This window comes from Trichoplax adhaerens, genomic scaffold (genome assembly GCF_000150275.1).
Source record: "Trichoplax adhaerens TRIADscaffold_1 genomic scaffold, whole genome shotgun sequence".
Taxonomy (NCBI): Eukaryota; Metazoa; Placozoa; class Uniplacotomia; order Trichoplacea; family Trichoplacidae; genus Trichoplax; species Trichoplax adhaerens.
Window position 1 is genome coordinate 5,566,653 of NW_002060943.1, and position 20,681 is coordinate 5,587,333.

General features: G+C 34.3%; 4 protein-coding genes across 4 annotated transcripts; 3 read left to right on the forward strand and 1 right to left on the reverse strand.

The window, feature by feature from the left end:
* Window positions 1–1,420: 1,420 nt before the first annotated feature.
* On the forward strand, window positions 1,421–2,407 carry TRIADDRAFT_51879 (uncharacterized protein; the record flags this gene model as incomplete). Its single annotated transcript, XM_002107868.1, has 1 exon — window positions 1,421–2,407. The coding sequence occupies one exon, from the start codon at window positions 1,421–1,423 to the stop codon at window positions 2,405–2,407; it is 987 nt and encodes a 328-aa protein (XP_002107904.1).
* Window positions 2,408–12,258: 9,851 nt separating this feature from the next.
* On the forward strand, window positions 12,259–15,891 carry TRIADDRAFT_63499 (uncharacterized protein; the record flags this gene model as incomplete). The annotated part of the gene is made up of 13 exons (XM_002107869.1): window positions 12,259–12,363; window positions 13,310–13,375; window positions 13,581–13,642; window positions 13,813–13,911; window positions 13,997–14,074; window positions 14,152–14,225; window positions 14,338–14,423; window positions 14,536–14,645; window positions 14,736–14,873; window positions 15,015–15,149; window positions 15,374–15,508; window positions 15,629–15,688; window positions 15,759–15,891. The coding sequence occupies 13 exons, from the start codon at window positions 12,259–12,261 to the stop codon at window positions 15,889–15,891; spliced, it is 1,281 nt and encodes a 426-aa protein (XP_002107905.1).
* A 762-nt stretch (window positions 15,892–16,653) lies between these two features.
* TRIADDRAFT_51882 (uncharacterized protein) lies at window positions 16,654–17,826 on the reverse strand (the record flags this gene model as incomplete). Its single annotated transcript, XM_002108653.1, has 1 exon — window positions 16,654–17,826. One exon carries the CDS (start codon window positions 17,824–17,826, stop codon window positions 16,654–16,656), a length of 1,173 nt encoding a protein of 390 aa, XP_002108689.1.
* A 1,043-nt stretch (window positions 17,827–18,869) lies between these two features.
* On the forward strand, window positions 18,870–20,595 carry TRIADDRAFT_51883 (uncharacterized protein; the record flags this gene model as incomplete). Its single annotated transcript, XM_002107870.1, has 4 exons — window positions 18,870–19,176; window positions 19,920–20,038; window positions 20,206–20,330; window positions 20,451–20,595. The coding sequence occupies 4 exons, from the start codon at window positions 18,870–18,872 to the stop codon at window positions 20,593–20,595; spliced, it is 696 nt and encodes a 231-aa protein (XP_002107906.1).
* Window positions 20,596–20,681: the final 86 nt, after the last annotated feature.

Genomic DNA, 20,681 nt, shown 5'->3' on the forward strand with positions numbered 1-20,681 from the left:
AAAGAGTAGATGACGATGTGATGTTCAGAAAATAAGATCCGGTATTACCTATTATAGACATCCTTTCCATTCTTAGTAATACTGAAAGCTTACTTCATTCCCAAATGTCATTTACGTCATCATAGAGAACATTAACGTTGCAGATTCCACGCCACCTTTTAATTGCCTTCTACATGAATACATATGCTACTCGTAAATTTTATTCGAGGTTATTAGAGACATCAACTTATAATTCTTCTACGGTATTAGTTAGAGCTATAGTTTATTGTGGTTGTATGTTAATAAAATTTTGCAATATCAGAAACTTGTATCATTTTGATACGGCTTAAAAAACTGGTGTCGAGATAGTCGAGTCATTAGGCAAGTAATCTTCACTATTTAATGGTTCATCTTTTTATTATACATGTACTTATAATTTTTGTTAGAACCTTGTAGAGATTTGAAACTGTCCATATATTAGCGTACAGTAGTTGATATCAGCTAATGTTATGTACAATAATAGTATTAATTTGATATGATTATAAATTTTTGATAAGGCGATAACAACTAGGGTTTTCATTTGCGTATACTTATCAATAACAGACGGCAATAATGATTTTATTAAAATTTCTCTTCTTTCACAATTTTCTATTTTCAACTTTCGTGTAATTCTTTTCCCTATTTGCGTAAAATATGACGACATTACAAAGTTATAGTTACTTTCTCAGTTATGGCAAGTCTGTTAAATATTGGACTAGTTTCTTTTCTTGTTGGGTGCCTTTCAATTTTTATAACAATTTATGGTATACTTATTCTCTGTCAGATTTGCTGCTAATTACAACGTAGAAATTTATTTATGAAACTTTAAATTTTTAGTTAACTTATTTCTACTATTGTTTTGATTTCATCTTAGATTTTTATGCGATGTTATTACTTTAAGTTATTTACTAGCCATACCACTCATTTTGTGAACAATGCATTCATCTTCTTAAATTATGCAGCTCGATTGTGTATTGATCAATGCTAAAATTAGTATCTTTGCTAAGTTTATTTTAAATGGTAAAAATTGACAGAGTGGATAAATCATTATTTCAGATTAACTAATAGTTTCTCTCCTAATACAGCTACGAAATAGTAGTACTGTTTTTAGGCGTATTATAGCATCTTATTTGTTATTCATTCGCTTCAAGTCCGTTGATATTAACTTTTTGCGATCTATTTATTTTATTAATATCATTATTTCTACTAAAGTATTATAGCTTTTGGATATATGATTTTAATTTATTGCGCTTCTATTTAGCAATCTTGATTAATCTATATTGTTTACAGTAATTTATTTTCTCTAATTTTTATTTTTGATACAGGAGCGTTAAGAATTCATGGTCATGACTAATATCCAGTATTGAAATTAACATCGGCAGGAAAACATTAAAGAAGAAAAATGTCTAATCTTCCCGTTAATACTACCTTTCCTCCACAAGTTTATGTCTTGGATATTCCTACTGCTGTTGTTTGGTCGTTAATAGGAGCTGCTATTATTATAAATAATTTAACTGTTATGGTTATTATTATAAGTAAGAAAAAATTATATACACCGACCAATATAATTATGTGTAGTATGTTCTTTGACAATATCTTGTTCGCTTGCGTTTATATCTATCCACGTTTTACTAATCCGCGATTCATCCAAAGCTGGTTATACTGTTCATTGACGACCGTAGTTGGCCCAATGTCATTAGCCATCATTAACTTGCATTTAATGTCAGCAAGTCTCGATAAACTAATAGCAATGGAATATCCAGTTATGTATAGAAATTACTCATCGGTTAAAGTATCCATAACTATTACAATAATAATTTGGATTGTCGCTCTTTTTACGTCTTTTTTGCCTATATTTACATATCGACAATTACGTGCTGGAGTTTGCATACAATGGTTATCAGGAAATCAACAATATAAGGAACAAATCTATAATTATGTTATTATTTGCGCATTCTTTATCATTCCTAACATAGTAATGGTTTATAGTTATGTACGAGTTTATATGATTGCTAAATCTCACTCGATTGGTGATGATAAAATTAAAGCAACATATAAGCGGGATTCAAGGCATCATTATAAGACAGCCTACGTCTTAATGACTCTAGCAATAGTATATTTTGTGACTTGGACACCATTTGTTGTGTGTTACATTTTTTCATTAGCTATAACGCCAGATGATCTAATTCATGGGCGGTATCCATTTTATCCGACAGCTGTCCGAGTTAGTCAGTATTTAGCTTTTAGTTATCCAGCAATTAATCCTATCTTGTATGGTTATTTTATTCCAACAATTCGGCGAGTTTTTATGAAAGTATACCAAAGCACTTGCCATCCTAATCGAGTCCATGTCCAATCTGTTGATGGATTTGGAATGAGATCGACATAATCAAGTATATTTCAGATTTGCTAAGGATGATTTTGAAATATTTCGTTATTGTTACTAGTATTCATTTTGTTACGTTGTCATATATCGCTAATATATTGTATTTATATTCATTAGTATCGCTATAATATCTATGTCGATACGCTTTGTAAATTGAGTATTCATCTTGTATCTGTTAGAGTTACAAGAATAAATAAAATTGAAATTTTAAAATATAACTGATTTGATTGGACTGCAATGGCTTTAAACGATCTTCAACCTAGCAGATAATTTGGTCTTAATTACAAAGTTTTGTGAGAGGTGTGCAGTATTGGTTCTTTGGCTATTAAATTTGTTAATAGGATTCATTTGATTGGATGAATTTCATAAGAACTTTCCTGACGACAGCAAAGTATTAGCTTAAAGCATTTTGGACGATATTCATTTTATTGATTGAGTATCGAGAAGAAATAGTGACAATAGCCTATTCGTTCTAAATGACAGTGTAGTAGCTTCCATCTTAAAGGAGCTGCCGCTACTGTATTCCCTCATGGGTAGACAAACAAACCTCGCCAGTAATAATGGCTGGGTATGCTGAAAGATGAAGCATTTCAGCTGGCAAATACAATTATAGAAGATTTTTTTTATTTTTAATATGTATAAACTGAAGAGAAATGTAAACTATAGGAGATTATTCAATTATTTTTGTTGATAGTAGTACTGTAGTTTTGATATTATAGCAAGATATACTATACTGGCCAGACTTTACATATTCTACCACGGTGCGCTCATAATAAAAAAGCGATAGAGAAATTAGATGAACGCATTCTTCCAAGCTATTTTCAGTTATTTGTCAAGATAATTATGAGCACACGGCATTCATTAGGCAATAACATGTGTGATAAGTTCTTGAGCAAGTGTAGAGACAGCGTATTAGCAAAGCATAGAACTTTATTAAGACTTATAAGTACGAACTAATAAAATATGGCAGTAACGCTCATATATATATTCTATCATGGAATATTATTTTAGAACTTGTTAGTGGCTATTATATTATACATAGAATGAGTATTCTAGAAGGTTCTGCATGCATTTGAGGTTCGAATGCGTGCACATCGAAGATTGATCCTTACGAAGTCACTCTACTAATACTTTGACAACATACAAAAAATGTGATTTCAATCAGAGGTTCCTTTCGCTTTTGAATTTTCAGATTATCATTAACGATCAATTTGTTCATTGGTATTGGTGTCGATATTAAGTACGCATATCGGCAGTTTTAGTTGATACAGTTATGCCCTACATCACCTACTATTCGATTGTAGTTCATTTAATCCTATTTTAATTCTATATCCACGGATAAGTAGAAATTGAACCATATTAACTTCTCTGTTATCCATTTCCTGGATTAACTGTTAAACAGTATTTGTTTAAATTAGTTTCATCATTTCCAGCATTTCGTCCACGTGATTTGCATCGTAGTGTCCTCCCCATTCCCAGTGTTCCCCATCAAGGTATTTGATGATGCTATTAGTAATAGATTACGTTATTGTTTGAGAATTTAAAATGTTACTTAATTTACTGGCAAAGGTATGATTTCAGTGATACAGTAAGCAAGCTGTCAATGGAAACTAGTGTAATCAAGTAATTGCTATTGAGACTATCGTCGTAACATTCTTTTTATGCTTGAACTGTGACTTTGGATGCTGTAGGATTAATCGGCTATATATACGGTACAGTATACTCCATTCTATTCTATATGCCCAGTATTGGAAAGGCGGAAGTGCTAAGATTTTTAACGAAAATTTAGCCTGTCTATGACTATTCAAGTACTTTGACTACCCCTTTTATTGGCAATTACAGGAAATTGACCACAATTTGTAAGTTTCGTATACTGTACATCATTGTTTTAATAGATTGCCTAATAACACAGAGAGCTTTGCCATTAATCACTCTTTTAATTGACATGTTGATAATACTCTACATCAAATGCTTTGTATCAATTCTATTCTAAAAATACTTGTACCTTTTTTAAGCGTAAATAGAATATTGTAACACTTTATAAGGACTATTACTAGTCTATGATATTGTAGTATATAGTTTATAAACCCGATGATATAAATCTGCTGTAAATCAAATGCTTTGTATCAATTCTATGCTAAGAATGCTTGTACGCTTTTTTTTTTAGTATCAACAGAATATTGTAAGACCGTATAATTACTATTACTAGTCCATGGTATTGTAGTGTATAGTTTATGAACCCTATCATATAACTACTGTAATTAGCCGAAATTATTACAGGATAGATTGCTGAATTCCTGACTGATGCCACGTTGAATCAGTCAGACTTCGATTATAATTTATTACTAGGTGATTCGCACATGAAATACTTTGGGTGTGTGTACTTTACCAGGTACTGCTCGAAAGAGATTCGTGACACTCGAAATCATAGGGGTAGAAAAAAATTCTACTGCCACGGCTGAAACTTTCGAGTTGTCCATGACTGTAGTACAGTGATAAATACGTATAACCTATACACTCCCTATACATTCTAGTACATCGTCGCAAAAATGAAGTTCATTACAAGGTAAAACACTTTCAGCCATCGTATCCAGGGATTGGAGAAAAGAGTCCTTACAGTAGGTATCCCCATTTCAGTTTGTAACTTGCTTGTCGTTCTTCAACAAAATGCCGCCGGCAAGTGTTGGTGGGTGTGTAACGTGATAACTAACTTGATGTATGTCTGATACCATGTGTATTTCAGCATAATAGTCTCTGCTTTGGTCTGCATATTGTTGATCTACTATCCAATATAGTAGATAGTATAGAATATTTAGAACTTGATGGCAGTCATGAGATCCAAGTCTCTGGCAGGCCTAGTTTCGTCAACCGCACTCACTACCGTGCTTGAAATGAGTCTGTACAGGCGCTAAGTTACATCAGCGGTCATGCACATAGGGTTAAAGGACTAACTCGAGTCAGTTCACTGCAAGCATCGAATAGGAGTTTACCAAATTACAATTTTCGATTAGCTTACGATTTGACCTTTGTATCGGATAGGTGCTAGATTGGTCGCATTGGCTATTGCAGTTGATATTCTCTTCAAGCAAAGTACGTTCCTGTAGGGTGCCATCATTCGACTGATAGTATATTAACATTGCTTTTATCAATTGCTACACGTTCTACAGTACAAGTGATTGTGTGTCTGACCAATACTATAATTTATAGAAGAACTTGGTATCGACACTCTGGTATCAATACGATCCATTTGGAAAGTAGGCTATTCCTGTTAACTGCTTCCACTCTTTCAACGCTATCCTATCTAAAAAGACAAGTCATGCAGGAAGGGGAAAGTATGCCGTAAGTAGAACTATCTTTTATCGTCTCTTTTAATCGTAACTGCTTATGTATTGTGTATTGTATTGTTACTGTATTGGAGAATGGGTTACGAGTAAAAAAAATGATTCAATGCTTGAAGTAATCAAGAACAAGGACGAAGTTGATTGCCATCGTATCTTGCTGCTCATATCATTGATTAATCGCATTGATTTTCATCTGGACATAGCATTTAGTGGATTTTACGATATGCTAGTGATTTCTTATAGAAATGGAAGTGATTACTACATTGAACGACCAGTATTCTTCCCCAGTACTTTATAAGCAAAGACCTACTACTGGTTATTGATGTTTAGTTGGTAGGCTAAGAAGTACGCCCAACATCGATCTTATCATCGTCGAAGGAAACGTACCGTATAGATGAAACTGTTGTGTGACTAAAGATAATAATGGTATACAAGACATGAGTAGGAGTAATATTTTAATCTATTGAACCAATTAGAAAAGAATTGCAAATGATTCGATTATGGGATTGAGTTCAAGCCTACCGTTTGGGGATGCTTTTAATAAAGCTGTTATAACGTGTATATTTTAATCAACGGTTGGCTTATGACGTATCGTTATCTGCATGAATTTCGATGGATTAGATTGATAAAGATACACAGATGTAGCCTTTACTAACAGAGTTTGATTTAGCGATAACTCTAGTTATGCCATTAATAATAATGATGGCGATAACTCCATCAGTAAGTAGGCATAATAAAGTCTTGATGTCTTGTAAAGTGATAGGTAAGTGATGACAGGAGTCATGCCCGGAAGACGTTTGCTATTGTACTGCACATTCTCTACTTTGTAAGTTAAATTTATGCTTACAGTAAAATAGCGACAGCAACTTGAGTTTGGTCACGCTCAATTTCATGTAGGGTGGATACAATATCTGGTTCATATTTTTAGTAAATGTACGTATCTCGAGTACAGTCGATAGTTACTGTTCTTTTCTCTTTTTCTAGTCGGATATATGACACATACGGTATTTAGCGATGAAGTACAGAAGAAAGAAATAAGCTTTCTATTCTCGTATCGTGACGTTATATTTCATTAGCATAGATTGATGCTCCAATGTCCTTTTAACAAGGAGTATTAGCATCTGGATTGAGTCTCTGCTACTGTAATCAACTGTAGATGCGTTTCTATTCTATGTCTGAGTCATCCAGCATTACATAATTCGGTGTATTTATCACAGGCAAAGTGCGGCAGCATCAGGATATACTTATAAGCGTCGATCGTTGTTCAACTACTTCGTCAATATTTAGAGTCAATTACTAGTTAATTAATGTTTTGTAAGACACTCAATTACTCCTTCCATACATGCACTTTTTGATACTAAAAAACCTGTTCGAAATTACGGTTTATGGTCTTGCATGGGTAGGAAGTGAATATCTTCGCACACAAAGTGCATTTTGTGTTCTAGAATTCTGATGTTAAAAATATCGGAATTATGAGTTGTTGAAGAGTGGGTGACATTCAGGAAAAAAAAAATTTTATCCAGATATCTATGAAAATATTGAGGTGCATGTTATAACGAAGATGGTATACTCTTGATTATCGGCATTATGCGATGTTGTATAAGTTAACTACGTACTTCATTTGCTCGATTGCTATCATACTTATATTGGGATCAAAATTGATTGCTTACCATTCGTAAAGGTCAATATTCATGTTGGTGTAGTGACAATTCGAGTACGCTGCATAAAAGAGGTTGCCAATCTTTTAAATGTTATACGTACGACGCAGTATTATAACAATTTTTATTGTATACAACTACTACTTGATTATAAAGCGTATCATATATCATACGTGTATATGAAGACTGATATTTTTTATTCTGTATTCATGTTTTAATGAAAGTACAAACATATTTTTTTATTCAGCTGGTTCCATGGCCCTTTATCGCGTGGTCAAGTGGACGAGCTACTTCGAGGCTCGCCTCTCGGTAGTTTCCTAGTTCGCTCTAGTACGACACGGCCAGGAGATTATGTTTTATGTGTTCGGTAAGATAATACTTGAAATTGCACGGTAGATCTAGTTTGAGCAGCTTTCAATGTAATGGTCTATGCTATGTCATTTAAGCGTATTATAAAAAAGAAGCGCTTAGAAATATTTTACCCTACTTTTGATACCGGAATTTGATATAGAATACCACTTATATTGTCCTATTGAGAAAATACAGTAACAGGCTGTATAACTAGTACTCTGGTATACCTCGCACTCAATGGTTGTGTTTGTCGCATTACTTTGCATCTAAATTAGCAATGGAAGATTCTCATTTAAATGGTGCATGAACGCTAGACCTAAGCATAGAGAGTATTGTGCACTTTGTGTTAGTAAGAGTAGTGGACGATTGTTGTTAAACATTTTTCTATATCTAGCTCTCTTGTAATGAAGATATGAAGATTTATATTACCTTACAGAGGGTATTGCTTATTTTATAATTATTTATTAATTTAATCGCACGTAATGCTTGATGAAAATTAGAGTTAATGAAAAAATTGTCATAAATTAACGATACGCTATTACCAGACAAAAGCGATTGGTTGAGAATTCGTAATTTCAGTTTTCTTTATCTTCATTACATTTCCTATATTGCTGATTTGAAAATACTACAGTATAGTATTTTGTATTTTATATGCTTCCTTAGCGTAAGTTGATTGAAACTGGTCGTATAGTATATTTAACAATGTTATGATTGAGTGATTTATGTTTTATAATATCGTAGTTGTCTCGTGGTCGCTTATTTTTCGTTAAAACATGTATCAGGGTACATGCCACCACATTTTGATGATGCTACGTTATTACAGATTTTTATTAATCCATGATTTATTTGTAAACTTGTAATATTTAAAAGCACTGTTTGTACATTTTATGTGAAGGCTATTTTAACAGTAAATAATACTAATTTACAAATTGTGATCTATAGGGAAAGCAACATGGTGAAGCATTATATCATAGAGAAGAAAAGTGATTCTGAGTACGAAATTGGATCACAGCCTTTTCCTGATTTATTATCGGTCATAGATTTTTATAAAATTCATGTTCTTGATACTACTGTCCTTACCGGTGCTGTTGAGGTGAGCGAGCTAATTTTAGATATGTTATGACGTAGAAATTGGGATTATTAATTCGATACCATCGATGCTATAATATACTAATCGGTAAAATTTTTACGCCTATTTAATGGTAAACCGACTTAGGTTGAAACAGAAACGAAGGAAACAGAAGAGAACGAATCAGAAAAGAAGGAAACAAGTACACCTCCCAATAATAATAGCAATTCAAACACTGCGTATAAACCAAACACTGCAGAGTCCAAAATGAAGGTTATGATGCGCGTAATTGCGTTATACGATTTTAATGCAAGGGTAAGTCATTATGTGCAGAGTTTACGCTTTAGTTATAATTTAACAATTCACTAAGTGGCTAGATAGCGTTCATTTGTTACGCATTGATTTGAGCTGCATCGTTGTGTGCTAAAGCAGGGACTGCTCGAAAATGGGACAATCGAAATGGCCAACAGAATAGTCGGCTTACACATCGCTATTATAGTCAACGGCCGTTTCCTGTCCCTGCCTCTTCTTTCGATTAGTCCCTGGCTATAGTCATTTTTCGAATTAGTTTCATAACCCTTAACAGATATTTCTGCTCACAATAGTTAAATTTGCTGTTATTGTCTTTTATTGCTGGTAATATGCAGTACTGTGAATGCATGCCAAAGCAAGTCTTACTACGTTTGATAATAGGATGCTATGACCTTACGTGTCTATCTTTAAAAGATTGAATAAACTGGCTGTTCATACTATATTAACTTTAGGATGAAGAAGATCTTCCGTTTACAAAGAATGAGATATTAGACGTTATCGGGATGCAAGAAGCCAACTGGTGGACAGGTAGAAATTCAAAAGGAGCTGTAGGAGCTGTTCCTGCTCCTTATTTACGACCAGTAAGTATACAAGGATTGCTACGAAAGTTATTTTCGGAACATTATAGAATTAGCTGTTACTATTTGTATATTAAGAAATAAGATTAATGTTGTTATCATTTCTCTCACAGCTTCCGGAAGAGGAGAGCGAAAAGTTACCCGTTATGGCAAAAGCCATTTGTGATAGGCCAAGAAATCCTTACGATCCAACCGCTCTGTCTTATCAAGTAAGTAAATCTAGGCAACGTAAATTTATCAGTAATGCTATATGAAATTTCTGCTTAAGTTACTATTTCATGGAGATTTTCTTTCCTGAATCTGGCGAGAATATAAAGACCTAATTATTAGTTGGTTTATAAATGAAAAATAAGGGGTTATTTGTAAGTATTGTAATTTATTCTTGCTTTACAGTCCGGCGATATAATTAAAGTTTTAGAGAAATCTGATACTGGCTTATGGACTGGTGAATTGAAAGGACACACTGGTAAATTTCCTTTCACTCAGGTGGTACTACTTAGTGAACTGGATGGGTCAAATGATACATGGGAAAGTTTTACAAATTAAATTTTTTAATCGTATTCGGATAGGCTTGAAAGTATTCAGTAAAGACAGTACAAGTTTGTTCTATCAGCTCGTCAATGCGTAATTATAACGGCGACTGCAAAATGATTGTAATGTAATACAAATTATGATATGTAAGGGCAATTAAAGTTGCTGTCCAGTTTAAAGAGGTACTTTTACATATGTCACTGCGTTAGATCCTTTTAATATATCAAAATTTTGTTCGCTCATTTTGGTTAGTTATTGATAAGTTTTGCGTTGGTAAGAGATGAAATGTGTATGTTTTGTACTGCAGTTTATTACTTGATACGGTTTATTTTACTGATTAGTTCTTGTATATAGGTAACCATTAAAAAGGACCATTGATAGTAATTATCTGATAAGTCATACTCGATTTTTGAGGGTTATCATAATATTTATTATTAATACAGTATTGGTCTCATACAAGTTATTTTGCGTAATTTAAATTGCTTGCGTCTTACATCGTCTTATCAAGTACAGTAATAAGAATGTATTCTATTAAAAATTTGGTATTAGTGACTTGATGCTATTCACATAAATGATCTTGTGTACTTTCATGCATCAGTATTGCTGGCTTGGTGAAACAGTAGAAAGTTTTATTTACAGCATGGACATTGAGGTCATTTACAGTACAGCTCGCTCGTTTGGCTAAACGAATTTTTGGGTTAAGATTCTTTGAGAAGTGTTGAAGGGAAAAAGCTTTTAAAAAGTATTTTCCATTTTCAAGTCCCGCGTCCATCCCAGCATTTTTGGGTTAAGATTCTTTGAGAAGTGTTGAAGGGAAAAAACTTTCAAACGGTATTTTCCATTTTCAAGTCCCGCGTCCATCCCAGCATTTTTGGGTTAAGATTCTTTGAGAACTGTTCAAGGGAACTACTGTTCTATTAAATTTTTGGGTAAGATTCTTTGAGAACTGTTCAAGGGAAAAAGCTTTCAAACAGTATTTTCCATTTTCAAGTTCCGCGTCCATCCCAGCATTTTTGGGTCAAGATTCTTTGAGAACTGTTCAAGGGAACTACTGTTCTATTAAATTTTTGGGTTAAGATTTTTGGGTAAGATTCTTTGAGAACTGTTCAAGGGAAAAAGCTTTCAAAAAGTATTTTCCATTTTCAAGTCCTGTGTCCATCCCAGCGCTAGATTGATGAAAATTGAATCAATCAGCATAGAGACGCACACCTACGGCGTTGTAAGAGAGAATTTCTCTTCGGAAATCCCTAGCAAGCAGCATTTCCAGTTGACTACTGTAGTCCAGTAAGTGTTGGGAGATTAATGAATTTTCCTACACTGTACTTGGCTGCAACTTTGCCAATACTGGACAGTGTCCAGTTTGAGTGAAGTGTAGGAAAAAAACATTTTCAACGAGTGCAGAATGCGAATGCAATTGTCAAGAAAATGATGTCACTCATGACGATTCACTGCAGCAGACTGTGACGTTCCTTTTGCGTCAGAGCTATCCGTACGATCGTGTACAGTGTACAGTCTGAATTGCTACAGTCCATTTTCCATCAAAGGGCCGATTGCCACCCAACAGACATGTGTACAGTTCAGTACTGAATGGACTGACTGTACTCTACGTACACTGTATAGTATGGGCCAGACTGCAGCAGTTACGCACTTCACGTGTCGTTTTTTCTTTTTCTGTTGCTCCTTTTACAGTACAAAGTTACAAGAAATCTCCATGGTACTCACCAGTACAGTACTGTAGGTACACTTGAGTACAAAACTGCACAGTACAGTACAACGAGCTATACTCTACACTTGCCTGTCGTTCAAACACTTGTACAAGACCTGCAGCAGTTGGACATTCTTTTGTCCAGTGTTCAATCATTAGATCATCAGCATTTTTTGACTTCTCAATCATTGCTAATAGGGCTGAAATTAGCTGTAATTAATTGAATCTGCAAGACAGTCCTGTCAACCAATTACGACTGGAAAGCGTGAAAATTAGACATTACTACTGAATCAAATATCTAAATGCCACATGGCTGATAGCGAAACGTCGATGATTGCCAATTTTGTCAGCATAGCTGGCACGGATGCTGATCAAGCCAGATTTTATTTGGAAGCTTCCAATTGGAATTTGAAAGTAAGTTCTTTTGACTTTGCTGCGTCATGGACTACTAGGTTTTCTTCTAGTGGTCCATGGCTGCGTGCATTGGTTTCTATTTGCTTACGTATATCTTGTACAAGGGTTGCACTTCTTTGGCCATGTAGTCTTTCTGTACTTTAGAAATGGATCAAGTCATTTTGGACTTCTAGAGTTCAAAGACTGCACCCAGCAGACCACGAAGATAATTCGACTTGTTGTACTGTACTGTACTGTACTTTGCTTACAGAACGACTTCCAAGTCACGTACAAGTTGTCAGCGGATGGAGATCGCATTGCATTATTTCAGTTAAAGAACGCATCTTTGATCGATTTTCACTTTTCACTGTCAATGTTGATCCAGAAGACGATCTTGTAAAGCTCAAACTAGTACGTTAAAATAACCAGCATAATACTGTAATGGAGTCAGTGAAAGCTCTTACTATTCCCTTGTCATCCTTGATACATTTTCACTTTTCAGTGGCAATGTTGATCGAGGAGACAATCTTGTAAAGCTCAAACTAATGCCTTAAAATTACCAGCATAATACTGTAATGGAATAAGTCAATGCTGTTACTATTCCGTAGACATTCTTGATACATTTACACTTTTCAGTGGCAATGTTGATCCCGGCCGGAGACGATCATGCAAAGCTGAAACTAGCGCCTTAAAATAACCAGCACAATACTGTCATTGAATAAGTGAATGCTGTTACTCTTCCATACCTAGTTTTATCTTTCGCGATTCAACCTGATTCTCTTCTTTTCAACCATGACGAAAAGTAACATTTCATCCCAAACGCTATTGTATATTTTTAATTAAAAGCTGATATTTACCCCATCATGTTGGGCCAATTTGTAAAATTTGTAGTTTATAAAATTGTCTTTGTAGATGACGCTTAACTAATCTAAATTATATACGTATGTCATTTATGATACGTACGCAGCTTGCACTTGCAAGATATTATGACCGTGGCGATGATTCTTTCGAAGATTCTGAAGTATCAACTCAGGTAAAGTGATGCTTACTTACACTACGATGTAGTTTTGAGTTCGCCTAGTTTGAAGTGCTTGTCAATGGCATTGACTCGATACAACCAACATCTTGGTCTTAATGATTAATTAAAAGTTTTCGTACTTAGTGGTGCAAATGTTTGTAATTGTTTAATACTACGTGACTCGAAAGAGTTTTTATTGATAAATTGATCTTTGCAACAGTCGTTCGTAAGGGAGGACCAGCGTGCAGGTGGTGGTGTCAGGCAGCAGAAACAAAAATCCAGGTTGATAATTAATTCAATTCTACATTTAAAGTAGATTGAACTTGTACAGTGTCACAAACTAGAATATTCTTCATCCAATGAAGATGCATATCAGATATTAGCCGGCTTTAGCTTTCATTCTCTAACTCTACTATCTTAACAATGTAATTATACTCTATATGTAATATTAGACCCAAGTTTGCGTCTTCATCTGATTATTTTAAACCGGATGATGATGAGGAAGAAGATGAAGCTGGACAAGAATTTTATGCCGGCGGTTCTGAAAAGAGGTAACGCCACGCATATTCACCATTGGTTTGCTAATTAAGAAAATTCTTCGATTGTCATGTAATGTATATCGTGTTTGTAAACTAGTGGTCAAGTTGTAAAGGGTCCCCCTAGGAAGAAAACGCCTTCATCGATTGCGGAATCCGTTTTTAAAGAAGCTAAGGCGTATGTAGATTAAAGGTGTTAGCGTTTGCCTTAATCTCATTACTTAATTACTTAATTGAAATCATTATAATTGACAGTCATGGAGCTGAAGCAGTGTCACCTGACGAAGACGATGGTGAGAAAGCAAAGATGGCGCCCTTTGGTGGATCAGGTATATACAGTACTATACGGTAGACTGATGAATTGCGAGACTACAAGTAGATAATGTTGTCGCGATGTACCGTTTTAATATGTCGGCTTCTGCATATCTGCGATAAATCCAGGACACCGATTAGGTGACGAAGACGGACCTTCTACTGGCGCCGCCACGTCCCTCACTAGTTCTCAAGCACCAAAAGATACCAAAAAGGTTTGCAACAATTACTACTATAATTATAATAAGTATGTATCAGCGACGAATAAAAACACGCTGATATTCAATTTTATTATAATTATCAACCGTCAATGGTAATTGAATTTAGGTAAATATAAATATACAATTTTGGGCTAATGGATTTTCTGTCGATGATGGACCTCTTCGAGATCCGAATGATCCAGCGAACAAGCAATTCCTAGAAGAAGTTAGTAAAGGGTAAGCATTGCATTTTTTCCAAATGTGCCAAATATAGTAAAATGGTGAAATTGATCTTATTCAGCGAAATTGTATTTGTTGTACTGTTAGCTATGTCCCTTCTGAGTTAATGGCGATGGCAAAAGGCAGAGAAGTCGCAGTTAATTTGGTAGACAAACGTTCAGAGGATTACGTCAAGCCTAAGCAAAAATTAAAAGCTTTTACTGGACAAGGACATATGCTCGGAAGGTATGCTAGAATATTAATTATGTTTAGACCTTTGCTCATAATAGCAATTTATAAACTTGCTTTGGTAGTCTTGTATAAAATGAACGCGGAAAATGAAATGTGGTTATAAATCTTCACTATAATTATTAACTACGATCGTAGTGATGATAACGGAGAAGATAATGATGAACAGCCTTTACTTGATGCCAGATATTCAAATAATTCATGGTGGCGTAGCATGTACATTGTTTTACAGTTATTCGTCATGCGGATGTTAGTCAATTTAGGCTTTTTCAGGTATAACACAGGTTATATTAATGACTGAGTAGAATGTAGTAGTATTCGCGTATAAGTATAGCTGATTTGAACGGTGCTACTCTGGTACTTTTATTGCCACTGTTCGATGTTCGGCTGTCAATTAAGGGCTATAGTTATAGTATTTAGCATTAGTAGCTGATAATACAAATCTTGCGATGCTGAAGTGTTGTAACGAACTTTCTTCACTTTTATTTTTATCTTAGTCCAGCACCGGCGGTTTCTTCTCAAACTTCTTCAACTAGCGCCACTTCAAATGAACCTCAAAATACAGTTAAGCCAAACGTTGATGAAAGCCAACCGACGACTTCGATAACTATCCGTTTATCTGATGGAACAAGGTTATTGATGACGTTATTAGATATTTTTTTATCACTTTTTTTTGGAGTTGATATAAACTAGTAATTAATTGTTAAATTCAATTTAACTTGAAATATTTTTCTTCCGTATTCGGTTGCTAGGCTTGTAACCAGGATGAATGTATCAAGCACAGTCGGAGATTTGAGGCAGTTCATTAGTCGGTATGCATTTTGTTACACGACTTATTTCCATGTTGCTTTCTAAGTTTTTCAACGGGACATTTTTATATAGGGCCCGACCATTACCTCCCGGTAGTAAATTCAATCTATTGACTACATTTCCTAACAAGATTTTGGACAATGATTCCTTAACGTTGGAAAGTGGAAATCTGCTCAATTCGGTTATTGTTCAGCGATTGGCTTAGAAAGTAATTTACTGATGAACTCATTAAAATTATTACCTCAAAGTGTATCATCGAGTAAATTTTTCATGTTATAAACCATGGGTACCCTTTGTTGCTGTTGAATGGATGCTTTGCTAAAAATTGTTGCTACGGCAAAAAGGGATTTGTTATCATATTCCTAAATATAATGTACTTGGCTTCGTTATTGTATTTGGCCCTCATGTCTGAAATATTATTAAAAGCTTTCATGAGTTTGGTGATTGTAAATGTGTACAGTGTTATATCGAAGCCAACAAGCTTTCTTTATCTCTTAGTGATATTGTAACTCTTTTATTCTTGCAGTAACATGCATGTTCTGTATTATTGGCAATAAATTCCTTTTCTTGTGAAGTATGTAATTCGTAACTATATATCTGTCGATTTTAATGTCTACCACTGATGGCTCAAAGTCTCCCAACCCTCTTGTAAGCTATTTTCAGATAACATGATTAAGGGTATATTTAGCTCATAAGCGTTATTTTGGAAGGTCATTTAAAGTGCTTCGATTTATTTATCTTGGTTAATACAGTATACAGGATAGTAAAAGAATGTCAACGGGTTATACGTGATTTATGTGCTTAGTTCAATTTTAATCATTATTTTCGATACAATGCAAGAGCAGCACATGCTGCCGCATGCTAAAGAAATCATTCTATAAGTAAATATAATTATACAATGCCAGTATTAAAATAAATATTCATAGCAGCAATTTAGTGCAACACGATAGTCTAATTTATATTGATTTTAATGATTTCGTAAAAAGGTGAGGAAAATGCTCATGTTGCTTTCAGCTTCCTGTCTAACGAATCGTCTATCACTAGCTAAAATAAGTTGTTTTAGTATAACTTCATCACTTCTACCGACTGATTGCAAAAATTGATAACGTAATTTTATCTTATTAAAGTTGCATGTAAATATAGCAGGTGTTTCTTTAATTTCGTCCAAACTGCATTTGAGGGTATCGTGAGCAAATTGAAATCTATCTTGCAGAGACGAAAGACTGAAACTTAATAAAGTCGGAAAAGTTAGTATAAGAGACTTAAATTCTTCATCGGTATAACCAGTTTTCAAAATAAAGGTTTTGGTATCTTTCATGACTTGAACATCACGTCGGAGTATGCCAGGATATTCGTTAATGATTGCCCTAATTTCTTTATAGCTGTAATCATCAGATCTTAGCCACTCGACAGAACTTTGTATAGTGTCGAAATTTTTAATTAGAAAGCTAGGTAATCTTCTAATGATGGAGCCAATATCATGCTCTTTAAATCCTAAACTAGCTAGCCAATCTATTCTCATTTCTACGTCTGATAATGTAAAACTAAACAGCGAAGGCTGTAATTGAATTAAATGAATTATGACCCGCCTTTGTTTTATTAGTGATAGTAAAATATTTAATTTCGGTTTAATTTCAGTCTCTATGCCTTGTAATAGTATCTGAGGTGCTTTGATAATCATATTATTTAGATTTTCTTCATAAAGTCCAAAATCTTGCCAAAATTGGATGCTCCTTTTTAATCTGTTTTCTCCAAGTGTTAATAACCAAGGGGTTGATTCAATAGTTGAAATCAAGTCGGCAGTGCTAATACCAAGATTTTTTAAACATGTAAAATTATTTCGTACTTGGTTTACATCATAGCTTAGCAGTGAACTACATGATTTCTCTAAAATTGCGATATTAATACCAGTACTAATCAAATAATTAACAGTTTTAAAGGAATAGTTCGGTTTTATGTCTTTATCCGGTTGCGTAGAAAGAGCATTTCTATGTATTAATTTACTGGTAGCGACTGTGAACCAATTGTGATGATAAATCCACGATGAATTTTTAAGTTTTGTAGATTGATTTCTATACGATATTAAAGATGCTAATCGAATCAGTAAATAGTTTTTGCGGAGAATCACTACGGTTGCCATGAAATACTGACTGAGCCTAGAGATCGTTGTATAGTTCAAATCAATGGGAACGCTGTTTCAGTGAAGTGTCCGATGGATATCAATGTTTCTGGTTCTTCCTGATCTGATATTTCATTTTTAATCTGGCAATATAGAGTTGAATATTAAATCCATAGCATTGGCAGCATTACTATTGTTTAGCACGACATATACTATATAGCATTGTACACCTAATAATTTACTAAAAGATAGTTTTAATAGCTCATGACTGAAGCTTACACTTGAGGAAGGTTCTGCTGTCAACATGAACTAGACATAAGTCATATGCTATACATTATATAGCACTTTACGTAGCAAAAATCAAAGGGCAAATAGTTAACTCACGCCCTTTGATTTTTGGTCCAATAATCTAGCCTTCCAGATTAAGAGATTTTGCACAATTTAAAATTGAATTGAATTTATGATTTGGACAGGCTTGGATGCTCCTTTCTTTCTGCAAGCTTGATATGGTGTCTTGTTCAAGATCAACTCTTAACTTACAGTCAATAACTTACTGTATCAAAGGCGACTAAGTAGTCCAGTACACTGAACAGTAGGGTACTGGCCGCACTGCACTGGTGTCCCATCCGTACGTCTGTACGTCCCGGTTACGCTTGCTTTGTCAGTACTGTAAGTACGGTATGGTTACGTAAGGCAATTTTTAAATCAGCCGCCAACTACTGTAGTGTGATTTTACTCTGTCCACCAGAGGATAAAACGTCGGAACTACTGTATTCAATTGATTATTGCTATAACTGGCCTCGTTAGATGGATATCAAGGTTACCTGCTAGATTTATTGTGCCCTGTAACGTATACTACACTATTACTACAATAATGGAAACGATTGATTATATAATATTATGAAATAAGTGGCATCAACTTATTTCTAGTTATTCAATTGTAGCTATCTCATTTTATATCCATTACTCTCTACTCTAAACTCACATCCAGACATCCTGTCTTTTACAGTGCACAATCTAGTCTATCAAGTACAGCGGAGCACTGTACAAAATAGGAAAAAGAAATGGACTTGAGTGATATATTAGAACCTGGAGAGATCAGCGACGATATCTTGACTGATGCAGCCAATGATAGTTATAATATAAAGGACGAAGAGAATGTATCTCCGTTGGTATTGAATCAAGCTGATTTCGAAGTCGATTATCAAGACGAAAATACTGATGAAGCTACGTTACCTAAACTTCAAGAAAAACATCAGAAACGGCATCAGCAAAATTGTGCCAGTGAAAGTGAAGAGAGTAGCAGTGATGAAGATAAAGCTTGGCAGAGGAAAAAGCACAAGACTGAAGGCGATGTAACTAATACGAAAGGTTAAACTCTAAATCTTTACTAAAGTGCTGTATACTCGTATAACTGCTATGAATCATACTTAATTATTAGCCATCTTTATAAACCTTACGTATTACAGTGCAAACCGATTAAGTTACGAGTATGATATAATGGAGCATACGTGTATATTATACGTATCGATTAATTAGTTGCAATAATATATAATTTATCGTTTACATTGTACATGTTGTATAATCGTACGGAAGGTTTACTAGCTCATAAATGTGCTACCTGTCCGAATAGGTGTAGTTACATATGTTTACTAGTACAATATAAAATGATTATATTATATTATTGGCTTAAGGTTAAGATGCTCTAACAGACCTACTACAGTCAGCGACTTTAGCTTAATTTGTTAATGTAGATTTTAAAGGTAGATAACTTGGTGCTACGAATGATGTATCAACTGTAAATATTTAGCTATTGATATATATATATATAATTATTTCAGACGTGTAACATAGACGTACAATACAAGTATTACTGTTCAACTTTTAGCTAATGAATTCTACCTTGAGGGTAATTATAGGCAGCAGGAGCTTAATAAGTATTTAGAAATAATTGAAAGCTATATATGCGTATCTTCAGCATAGGAATATCAGCATACACTACTCGTATATTTTATGTTGCACGTATTTCGTAGTGCATTCTCAGCATACTATCATCAACTCTAAAATTGTATGGCTGTATGCCTAAGCTTTTTTTGCATTATTGCATATCCTAGGTGCACTAGCGCTCCAATCAAAAGTATTACCTGCTGATTGGCTCCAATTAGATCTTTTGCAAAAGTTTAAAATTAGCAATGATAGAATTGCCAAATCAATTGCACATCATTTACATGAGGTAAAGGGCTGAAAAGTTATCAGTAGGACAAGTTGAACAATCATTTCTGATTTTAAATAATTGCATAGCTGGACAGCTAAAAATTGAATTTTAGGAGGCCTTATGCTGTAATTTTACAATGTTATATATAGATATGCTGATTAAAATGATTACTGTCATTTGTTCAGCCAAAGGTGCAGCTAGTTCAAGATGTGGTCAACATGATCGGTGTTGAGAAGGCTTTATTGTTGACACGATTCACTCTCGCTATTCAGAAAGGTGGAGGAATGCTTACTAAGGACGGCAAAAGGAAGTAATGATTTCTTGACATTTTCGTAATGATTAATTACATTACAATGGATAATAATATTAAATAATGTATTTGTTGATAAATTTTCATTTGTACTTTTAAAATATCGCAACTACTACATAGGCGGTATCCAGGTGGTGTATTCTTGTACCTCCTAGGCAGTGCAGGAATTATAGAAGATGCAACTTATAAAGAGATTATCAAGCGTGATCGGCAGAGACAGAAATATGCAAAGGCTCAATATAAGGAGAGAAATGATAAGTCGTAAGCCTTTATTTCATCCAGCTTGGTTATGGTGTGTAGAGTAAATTTGTTATAGGCCTGTTTTTTATCGTTTATTATCTGTGTAAATGT